Source organism: Phyllobates terribilis, unplaced genomic scaffold (assembly GCF_046119375.1).
Source record: "Phyllobates terribilis strain yellow unplaced genomic scaffold, ASM4611937v1 Scaffold_3__8_contigs__length_932513732, whole genome shotgun sequence".
In the NCBI taxonomy this organism is placed as follows: domain Eukaryota; kingdom Metazoa; phylum Chordata; class Amphibia; order Anura; family Dendrobatidae; genus Phyllobates; species Phyllobates terribilis.
This window is the reverse complement of record NW_027362763.1, coordinates 395,841,701-395,853,791: the sequence shown is the minus strand read 5'-3', so window position 1 is coordinate 395,853,791 and position 12,091 is coordinate 395,841,701. Positions and strand designations below refer to the sequence as shown.

General features: G+C 44.5%; 1 protein-coding gene across 2 annotated transcripts in view; it reads right to left on the bottom strand.

Moving 5' to 3' along the window:
* Positions 1-12,091, bottom strand: part of SMAP1 (small ArfGAP 1) — a 287,543-nt gene that overhangs the window by 30,727 nt on the left and 244,725 nt on the right. For both annotated transcript variants that reach the window (XM_073675510.1, XM_073675511.1), the window contains one exon: positions 1,420-1,547. In XM_073675510.1, coding sequence (XP_073531611.1) covers positions 1,420-1,547 — 128 coding nt within the window. The remainder of the gene's footprint in view (positions 1-1,419; positions 1,548-12,091) is intronic.

Below are 12,091 nucleotides of genomic sequence, written 5' to 3'. Positions count from 1 at the left end.
TGAGCAAAAAATCAAAATCTAGCACAGTAATGCAATTCCAATTTCATATATTTATAAAAAGCATTATATGTATTGGACAACCCCATTAAAGAAACACTAAACACAGAAAACATACAAAAAAAAAAGACATTTATAAGCATTTCCTCCCATAATCTCCTCCATTTTTTAGGTCTTCTATTGTCCCATATTACAGCTGAAGGGAGTCTGTCATAAAAAGTTATTTACCTGCAGCTATAGTGGAAATTTGAGTGTCAATACTGCTTTATACATACGTGGCTGTCTAATTGTCCCTACAGCCGCTTGCTTACAGCCATCGGGCCAACGCCTGGGCTATGTAGAGTCACTACACAATGAGTGAGCATCCAACATCCTGATTTGCAGCGTGTGTGTGTTGAGCAGGATGTCAGTCAAGGAGCAGGAAGGGCGATTACAATGCACTCAGTGTGTAGTGAGCTCCGACTATTCAATGACTTGGAGCCAGCCCTGTGACGGGAAGGGAGTGGCTGCAGAAAGAATATAAATAAAACGCAGCCAAACGCCTAATTAGAATTTTGCATATATGAAATGGTATTTATCTGCAGATTAGCACTATGGCTGCAGGTAAATTCTGGGTTTTTTTACCTTTTGGTTTTGAGGATAGGATCCCTTTTTAGGGAACATGTCAGATGTTTCATGCTGCTCAGCCACAGGCAGCATGTTTCAGGAACAGGTTCCATCATTAAATATAGGTTTCACTCTGAAACTATGGCATTTCAGTGAAATCATACTTTAATCAGGGAGTAATAAACATATCCCCACTGGCTTCTTCCTGCATGTGTACAGGAAGAGAGCTGGAAATCCTGCAGCGTCAGGTGGGGAGAAGTAATTGGACTCGCTCTGAGATTAGTCCACTTAGTCACCTAGTTGGGTTCTCCTTGCAGCATTTCAGAGTGAAACATGAATGCCCACGAGTTGGACAGCATGAATCACCTAACAGGTTCTACTTAAATCTCAAAAATATATGAAGAAGTCTTGTCTATCTCAGGGATGTCCATGCTTTCTCCTCATTGTCCTGTGCTTGGCCGTGAGACAACTGGCAGCAGGACAATGAGGGGGGACTATTACAATACTATTGTTTTCCTCCCTGCCCAAGAGCTGTGGTATAATCAGACCATGTTCCTGCACGGTCAGACACAGCCGTTACACAGTACACCGCAGGGGCACATTTATAAGATTATCTCAGCAAAGGAAAAAAGTTTTTTAATCACATCCAATTGTGGAACTTCTTATTATTCCAAGATCTAGTGAATAAAATCAACTTTTGTTCGCGGGACAACTCCTTTAAGTATGACAGAAAGAAGATATCCATGCCCATTCAAACTTAACCTCTTTCACTTCTCAAAATAGGCGAATACCACAAAAAGCCGCAGACAGGATTACCTGTGTTGTTGTTGCAGATGATGATGGTAAGGGGTTAGAGATCATTGGACCAAATATATCCAGGTCATCATTTAATGTGCTTGATGTAGAAGCGCTGCCATTTGCCACTGGTACCTCGGTGGGAGTATCTGAATGTGAAAAACAAAAATCCATGAGGAAAACCGCAGAGAGACATTACACGCTACGAAAAATGTCTAATGATCCATTACACCCCCATTCAAGTCTTGAATGTGGAACTTCATGGACCCAAAACAGAGTTCAGACCCTTTGTAGGTTTCTCCCTCCTGCTCTAACCCATATGTCATATAATCAGTGATTCTGGTGACTAGACTTCACAATTTACAAATGCGAGAAAGGTACAAAATGCGGATGAAGACCACAATACTGAACAGTAAATGACCCAGTATCTGTAAGTACACACAAGACAGAAGCCAGATAGCAGGGTTTAAATGAATCTAGAGGCCAGGGAGGAAGATTTAGATATGGACCTGGAAGCTAAAGGGGAGGGGATAAGATGGATCTCGAGGCAAGGGTAGTGGCTATTGATTAATCTGGAGATGAAGGAGGATGATTTAGATGAATTTAGCGGCCAGAGGGGAAGGTACAGATGAATCTTGAGGCCAGGGAAGATGGTTTAAGATCAGTGTTTCATGAACAAGGTCCTCACGGCCCCCCAACACATCATATTGTCAGGATTTCCTTGGTATTGCACAGGTGAGAGAACCTGTGGAAGTTTCTGATGCCTTAATAATAATTCCATCACCAATGTAATACTAAGGAAATCCTGAAAACATGACGTGTTGGGCCCGAGAGGACTGGAGCTTGGGAAATACAGATTTAGATGAATCTGAAGGCCAGAGAGGAGGTTTTTAAATGAATCTGAAGGGCAGGAAAGAAGGTTTAGATCAGGGGTCTCAAACACGTGGCCCTTCAGGCTGCTTCATGCGGCCCGCAGGCACCATAGACCCAGATTGCAGCCCGGTCCAGGAGCTGCCAACAGCTGCGCTTTAGTTCAGTGTATTGCCGAGCAGAGACCGGCTCTCCGCACACCAATACCAATGCCAGCAGCCGGCCTATCAGAGGCTAGCAGCTGACATCTGGGTCCCAGCACAGTGGCGTATGAGGTCACTGACATGCGAAGATGTCAGCTGCTAGCCTCTGATAGGCCGGCGGCTGGCATTGGTATTGTTGTGCGGAGAGCCGGTCTCTGCTCAGCAATACACTGAACTAAAGCGCAGCTGTTGGCAGCTCCTGGACCGCGATCATCAAGGGGGCTATTCCTCCAACATGGGGACCAGGATGGGGACCCTCCTCCAACATGGGGACCAGCATGGGGACCCTCCTCCAACATGGGGACCCTCCTCCAACATGGGGACCAGCATGGGGACCCTCCTCCAACATGGGGACCAGCATGGGGACCCTCCTCCAACATGGGAACCAGCATGGGGACCCTCCTCCAACATGGGAACCAGCATGGGGACCCTCCTCCAACATGGGAACCAGCATGGGGACCCTCCTCCAACATGGGGACCAGCATGGGGACCCTCCTCCAACATGGGGACCCTCCTCCAACATGGGGACCAGCATGGGGACCCTCCTCCAACATGGGGACCAGCATGGGGACCCTCCTCCAACATGGGGACCAGCATGGGGACCCTCCTCCAACATGGGGACCAGCATGGGGACCCTCCTCCAGCATGGGGACCCTCCTCCAGCATGGGGACCAGCATGGGGACCCTCCTCCAGCATGGGGACCCTCCTCCAACATGGGGACCCTCCTCCAACATGGGGACCCTCCTCCAACATGGGGACCCTCCTCCAACATGGGGAAACTCTTCCAACATGGGGACCAGGATGGGGACCCTCCTCCAACATGGGGACCAGCATGGGGACCCTCCTCCAACATGGGGACCAGCATGGGGACCCTCCTCCAACATGGGGACCAGCATGGGGACCCTCCTCCAACATGGGGACCCTCCTCCAACACTGGGACCAGCATGGGGACCCTCCTCCAACACGGGGACCAGGATGGGGACCCTCCTCCAACATGGGGACCCTCCTCCAGCATGGGGACCCTCCTCCAGCATGGGGACCCTCCTCCAACACGGGGACCAGCATGGGGACCCTCCTCCAACATGGGGACCCTCCTCCAACATGGGGACCAGCATGGGGACCCTCCTCCAACAAGGGGACCAGCATGGGGACCCTCCTCCAACACGGGGACCAGCATGGGGACCCTCCTCCAACATGGGGACCCTCCTCCAACATGGGGAGCAGCATGGGGACCCTCCTCCAACATGGGGACCAGCATGGGGACCCTCCTCCAACATGGGAACCAGCATGGGGACCCTCCTCCAACATAGGGACCCTCCTCCAACATGGGGACCCTCCTCCAACATGGGGACCCCCCTCCAACATGGGGACCAGCATGGGGACCCTCCTCCAACATGGGGACCAGCATGGGGACCCCCCTCCAACATGGGGACCAGCATGGGGACCCTCCTCCATCATGGGGACCCTCCTCCAACATGGGGACCGGCATGGGGACCCTCCTCCAACATGGGGACCAGCATGGGGACCCTCCTCCAACATAGGGACGATCCTCCAACATGGGGACCAGGATGGGGACCCTCCTCCAACAAGGGGACCAGGATGGGGACCCTCCTCCAACAAGGGGACCAGGATGGGGACCTTCCTCCAACAAGGGGACCAGGATGGGGACCTTCCTCCAACAAGGGGACCAGGATGGGGACCTTCCTCCAACATGGGGACAGAACAACATGGGGACCCTCCTCCAACATGGGGACCAGGATGGGGACCCTCCTCCAACATGGGGACAGAACAACATGGGGACCCTCCTCCAACATGGGGACCAGGATGGGGACCCTCCTCCAACATGGGGACCAGGATGGGGACCCTCCTCCAACATGGGGACCCTCCTCCAACATGGGGACCAGCATGGGGACCCTCCTCCAACATGGGGACCAGCATGGGGACCCTCCTCCAACATGGGGACCAGCATGGGGACCCTCCTCCAACATGGGGACCCTCCTCCAACATGGGGACCAGGATAGGGACCTTCCTCCAACATGGGGACCAGGATGGGGACCTTCCTCCAACATGGGGACCAGGATGGGGACATTACTACAAGATGGGGACCAGGATGGGGGACATTACTACAAGATGGGGACCAGGATGGAGGACATTACTACAAGATGGGGACCAGGATGGAGGACATTACTACAAGATGGGGACATTCCAACAAGATGGGGACATTCCTACAAGATGGGGACATTCCTACAAGATGGGGACATTCCTACAAGATGAGGACATATCAACAATATGGGACCAGTAGGGGACATTATGACAATATGGGGCCCAGGATGGGAGACATTACAAGATGGGGACCAGTATGGAATATTATAAGATGGGGAAAAAGATGTGGGACATTACAAGATGCATACCAGGATGGGGCACATTACTACAAGACGTTTGCCAGAAAAACTTCAAAATAAAGCATGAAAAAATATTTTGCCACTAAAAATGCTGCTTTATATATAAACTAAAGTAAACAAAAAAGTGCACATTTGTTATCGCCACATCTGTAACGACCCAAGCTATAAAAAAAATAGAATAAAACAGCAAAAATGTTCAAAAGGAGTATAGAAAAAAAATGGTATCACTAAAAATGTCACTTTGTCCTGCAAAGAATGCAGCCCCCCAAATTAAAAAATTTTCCGTGTGCGGCCCATATACTCAGCCGAGTTTGAGACCCCTGGTTTAGATGGTTGAAGAGGGCAAGGAGGAGAGTTTAGATGGATGAATCTGAAGGCCTGGGCCAGTGGAAAGAGTTGATAATACGAGGGTCAGTCAATAAGTAATGCCTCCTATTTTTTTCTCCTTAAATAAGGTAGTTATGTTAAATATTCGAATTTGGCACAATTCCCCAAACCTTTTTCTCCAATCCACAGCAATTGCAACTTCCTGCACCAACAGGTGGCAGGACTGTATCGGTTTGCAAAATGGCTGACATCGATGTTCGTATTAGACAACGTTCTGTGATTGAATTCTTGCATGCAGAAGGTGAAACGCCCATTCGAATTCATGAGAGACTGAAAAATGTGTACGGTGATGCAACAGTGGATGTCAGTACTGTTAGACGATGGGTTCGTCGCTGTAACACAGCTGAAGGGCCATCACCGTTGGCTGACAAAATGCGGAGTGGCAGGCCAGTAACCGCAGTGACTCTAAGCAACATTCAGCGAGTCAATGACATCATTTGTGGTGACCGCCGGGTGACTGCAGATGAATTGTGTGGCATTATCTGCCTCAGTAAAGGCAGTGTGATGAAAATTATTGGACAACTGGGATACAGAAAAGTTTGTGCACGGTGGGTCCCAAGAATGCTTTTTACCATGCTGGAATACATGCCCTTGTTAAACGGTGGACCAAGACTGTGGAAATGGATGGAGATTATATTGGAAAGTGACAAATTAATCGATAATGTTGTGGTTTTCAACCTATGTAATTGCATTTGATTTTCTTGCCAATTAAAAGGAGAAAAAAAAATAGGAGGCATTACTTATTGACTGACTCTCGTATATGAATATGGAGGACAGGGAAGAGGGTTTAGATTAATATCAAGGCCAGGGAGGAGGGTTTTATATCAATGTGACAGTGTGGAGAAGGGTTTAGATCAATGGTGCACAACCTTTTTTTGGTCCACAGGACACACTGTCATACTGAACGAATCTCATGGGCTACAATTATAATTAAAGGGGTACTACCTTTTATGACATTTATGGCGTATCAAAAGTAGATACCTTAAATTTATGATCGGTGCAAATTCTATTTTTATATGGATTTTGCAGTAAAATCTGCTTCTAAATCTTTGTAAAAAAACAACAACCCCAAAACATGTTTATATATTCTAATGAGGAAGAGGTTGTGAATGCACATGGCTCTCTACAATAGAGTTACTGCTGAACATTTAATATCGCATGTAAAATATGATGAGACCACAGGCATGGAAGGCCACCTGTCTAATTCACAGTCTCATTTATGGAGTATGAAATGGGTCAAGAGACCCCATTCTGCTGATGTATAAGGCTTCCAGAGATGTCTATATAGTGTACTATTAGCACTTACCAGTCCCTGCCCCCCAGCCGCTTGCCACTACTCTTCTGTGTGTGACTGCTCACATAGTTAACCTGTCAGACAAGCATTTATGTGCCCATATGGTTGGGAGCTGCACAGAATGGCATGACCGGCCGCATGTGCCGCAGGTTGTGCACCCCTGGTTTAGATGGATGGGGAAGGCAGAGAGGATGAATATGGAGACTAGGGGAGAGGGTAGAAATTAATAATGAAGCCAGGGAGGAGGGTATAAATGAATGTAAGGAAAAGGAGAATTGTATATGAATGTGGAGGTAATGGAGAAGGTTTTAGATTAATCGGGAGGAAAAAAGGGTTTAAATGAAGATGGTATTAAAAATAGTACAATTTTAGATTACTACATAAAATCTGCAAGTTTATGATAAAATCTTAGTCATCACAATCCAATATTGGCAGATTTTGCATGATATCTAGAACTGCCGCCAGACTACTGGACTTCTACATACAGAGACCTATTAAATCCAGTATATTATAAATTATATACACACATTCATACATTATACATATGCTTCATGTGCATGTATGTATCAAGATAAAATAATTTTATTACAGTAATCAAAGCTATCCTTCTACATCGAACAATTCCTGCACGTCTCAGTGCAGCCGGTGTCTATAACAGTGTTACAGTGTACCAGCACACTTCATAAATGAATGCACAAAGGGGACCACAAATCAAATGAGCATCATATTCAAGAAACAATAGATGTTGCCATAGCGATGGAGGGAGCCAAGGTTGTGAACCTCTCACTTTCTAAAGCTTCAATTTGATTTTGCTGCAGCAAGCAGTCATGAAACCCATAAGATATATGTATCATAAAGTCAGAGGCTGCCGAGGCTTCCAACCTTGATGCTTATCCAGAATTCAAACATGCAGTCATCTGCAGTTTTGGTAGGTTACTGGTCGAATACTTCTGTATGCAGGGGTGGTCTCTTTACATGATGTCCTGTGCAGTCCCCTTAACTGCCCCACTGCTGCAACCCACCTTCACTGCAGAAATATACTGTACAGTGCTTAAAGGGAACCTGTCACCAGGAAAATACAGTACAATCTACAGGCAGCATGTGATAGATCAAGAGAAGCTGAGCAGAATGATATATAGTTTTGTGAGAAAAGAGTCAGTGTAACCTGTGCTTTATTCATGTAAACCTCTGATCTTTCTGGCATTCAGTCCAGTGGGCGGTCCCCATCAGTGACTGACAGCTACCTCTATATGCACACTTATAGAAAAGACAGCTGCCAGTCACTGATAGGACCGCCCACTGGACCAAAAATCACAGAAAGAACAGAGGTTTAAATGATCAATTCACAGATTATATGGAATCCTTTCTTACAAAACTACATATCAATCTACTCAGCTCCCCCTGCTCTATAACATGCAGCCCACAGATTGCATGGCATTTTCATGGTGATAGGTTCCCTTTAAGCACTGTACAGTATATTATTTCTGCAGTGAAGGTGGCAGCAACACTGGGGCAAATGAACTGATAGCACAGGGCATCATGTAACCAGTGTCCAGCCCTGAATACAGGTAGTAAAATAGTGTTGATGCACATTAAAATTGACTTTAGCAAAAATCCAAAATGATATTTATCCATAACAGATCAGATTGTTTTGTGCAACAGTTTTAATACATATATAGTACACACTCCTTGTATCCCCCCGTATGTGAAGCGGCTAGCTCTTCATGGGGGAAGCTATTAGTACATAAAGTAGAATTTGGAAAAGCAGCTGTTCTATTTCTACTGCACTGACTGGACGCTGCTAACGTTTACTGTAACAAGATATAAAAGGAAGCAATTTCACGGCTTCAAAATGTAAAAACATTCAGATATAGGCCAGCCTTCCCACTGGGAATCAGACCAGCGCTAAGCTTCCTTGCTCACTTGGTCAGAATGACCTTGTACTACTATTTCAAGGCACATTTACTTACAGAAACACACAACTCCAATGCACCATTTTGCAAGCAAAGTTGTATCATAAAATTAAATCTTGAAAACCTCATGCTAATAATGAGATTTTTAGTGAGAACCGGCATACAACAACTAGGAAAAAATGCCAGTCAGATTTGGATTAAATTTTGAATCAACATGTAAATGTATTTCTGTTTACCCATTTTTGGTGAAATAAGACATATAGGCCCAGATTTGTCAAAGTTTTTACACCAAAAAGAGGAGTAAAAGCTTTGAAAAGTTTTAAAATTTTTGCGCAAGTTGGGAGTTGGGCCAAAATTTTGCGATTTTTTTTGGCGTTTTCACATTAGTTTTCGTAAAAAATTCTTCTTTATTGCAAATCCATAAAAACTGCAGACAGTAATCGCATACGCGTTTCAGATTGTTATGTCCTTAGTCACGGCATACATACTCTACAGTTTAGAGTCTAAACTAAAACTAGACAAACTATATACTATTGTATATAGTTTGTCTAGATATAGCCCGTCTAGTTTTAGTTTAGAGCACGTATATAGTTTGTCTAGTCTAGATTCATGAAGAGGAGAGCATCTAACTCCAGGACGTAATCTCATCAAGACTCGTGAGAAAATGGTCAGTCCTGATTAAGGGCCATCATTTTTTCAGCCAAAGTCAGAAGTGCATCCATCAGGAAGAAATAAAAGTTCATGTCATATTTTTTTTACATTTTGAAACAATATTTGCTATTGCACAAAAAAAAGTCACGATAACTAAATGAATGATTCTGGCATTAAAGGTTACAGTCGTTTCTGCAAACTTTCCATAAAGCAATAATTCAATCAAAAATAAGAAAGTTTGTAATATACTATCAGATAAAGCAGTGTCTTTCTCTGCGTATAACTACCTTCTACTACCTCAGCAACTGAAAAACTGCTAAAATTTGGCTGTCGTAACAAAAGACAGTTCACTGAGGGCTCAAATTACAGCTGTTTATTGTAGTCTATTGGGAAGGGAAGAGTAGAGTGAGAAAACAGGGGAAAAACAAACCCATGTTGCAGCTTTCTAATAAGTGTTTATTTGAACCTAGGGTTGGATTCACAGTTACACTGCTCATTACTTAAGTACAATAAACTCAATTTCCTTCTGAACATGTATTTCATCATAGAGGGGGTGGGCAAGAATCCCTCACGTCTGTGTACTGGAGAGCATGCAGACGTCAGTGATAAAAACAAGCCATACAATGGTCAGAAATTGTACCTTTCCTCATGCACAAGCTTATTGTGAAAGGTCACCTAAAGAGTCTTCTATAAAATGTACCAGACAAACACTTGGCTATGACCTAGCATGTGTGTGTTCTAAGCAGGCCCTGTAAAAGCTCTACTTGTAGCAGCTTGTTCCTATAAACTCCATCAGCTTTTTTCTTTTTACATAGCAGGCAATGCATTGGCCGTGTTAATAACTTTCCTTACAGAGGTAGACCCTGTCAGATACACAATCAAAACTGCAGCTAAACCATACGTGTCAAACTCTGGTCCGCAGAGTGGTTATATTTGTCCCGCGACACCAGAACCGCCACCCCTATGTGGGGCCATTATTCTTTATGGAAGACTATTGGGGGGATGGGGCAATTATTCGGTATACTTTGTCAAAGTTTTCCGTTTTGGTCCTCTGTGTGTTTAAGTTTGACATCCCTGAGCTAAACTATGCACAGAGTATGCTAGAAATCATGTATCATGAGACCTAACTAAAATAAAAAAATATATTTACACCAGGAAGTTTAGTAGCACTTGACAAGAGCATTTGTATAAATGCTAATACCAAAATAATTGCAATTATGAATCAATCCATCCATTACAACTACATGGTGACATATAATACAGAATCTTATGGTCATCATTTCACGAGGTAAATGACTGGTCTAGAGCATATATTGGCCAAACAATAAAACTTTAAGGGCTGACAATATATGGGTAGCAATATGGAATTTATAAATATATGTGTCCTAAATGAACAGGCATCCATTTTCATATTGATTAGCCAGCAGCCAGAGGTTATCTACATCAGTATAATCTCCAAAGTCATGAAGACGTTAAAGCATCTGCATTAATTACTCATTGCACAACGTGGGCAGGAATATGATCCTTTGTGTAATGTAGATTGCCAACATTTGAAAAGCCGCATATCACTTTGCTCAGATTTTCTCTGCTTAGTTATATGCATTAAAATTGTAGTGCATTGAAGAGAAACCTTATTAAGTTACATGCACATAAAATATTCTCACAAAACTTGTTTCATTCATACATTTTGAACCCAATTATTATAGCAGGCCATGCCATGTAATTCCCAGTCTCACCACCAGTCCAATACATGCGTTTTGTGTAGACTGATACAGTAAGGGACCTGACAGATGAAGTGTGGCGCCCCTACTGCACCGCTATAGATCGGCCTTAACGGATGGAATTCTTTTCTCGGGGTGGTGAGGAAATACTGGCATGATGTAATTTTTACAACAGTGGTTCAACTTAACTCTTTACAAAGCTCCTAAAATGTTTATAACATTACTTCCTCTCAACAACTGGCCTTCTGTAGGCTGCTTACAGGACTTTCCCACAATTGGTCCACAGCACAGACAGCTTTGTCCTTATTCTAAGTTTAAAAATTATCTCCGCTATTCACACCTCTGGTATGGCTTCTTCTGGATCTCTTACTGCTAGCTTGACCTTCAAGCTAGACAGCATGGAGTCACCATGGCAGGTTTCCAAACTTCTCTCACTACAGGGCAGCTTCCTCCTCTCCCTACAAGTGGGACACCTTCACTGCCCAAAGCAGTCCCACTCCTTTTGTCTGACATACCCTCAGGTTGAACTACATATATCCTATGCCCATACTTGTGATGGGTGTAGAGAACCACCTGTTACTCATGTCTTTTGTACCGGACCCCAAGAGGCAGGTAGGTGGCTGATAAGTAACCTGGACCAAGTCGGCAGTGCGTACCTGTGCGACCCCTCATACACAAGTCTCTGCTCAATCACTCTCCAAGTTTGTGTCCCTAAAAACCTAATGATTCAAACTACCAAAAGGTATAGCATAAATAAAAATATCAGAAGCAGGGACACTTAGGAGCTGTCAGTCAGGGTTGCCAACCTACTTTTTCATTCTTTTTCTAGACAATTGGACCAAAATTTAAACATGGTAAAAATGTTAACGGACATTCATCCCACCCCCTCAAAATGGACCAAAAATTAGAGAGATTGTCCAGACATGGTATTTTTTTTTCTTTCACCGACAGTTCAGGTAGCCAGGGAAAAAAAACTACTTTTTACTTGCATTTATGTACATTTGGGCTAACAATTTACTGTAAAGTTGCAGTGTATATTCATATAGTGTAAAAGCAGATACTGAGGATTACACCCATCATACAGGACAGGTAAAGAGGTACTGTACAGTTCTCCCACCATACAGGACAGGTAAAGTGGTACTGTGCAGTTCTCCCACCATACAGGACAGGTAAAGTGGTACTGTGCAGTTCTCCCACCATACAGGACAGGTAAAGTGGTACTGTGCAGTTCTCCCACCATACAGGACAGGT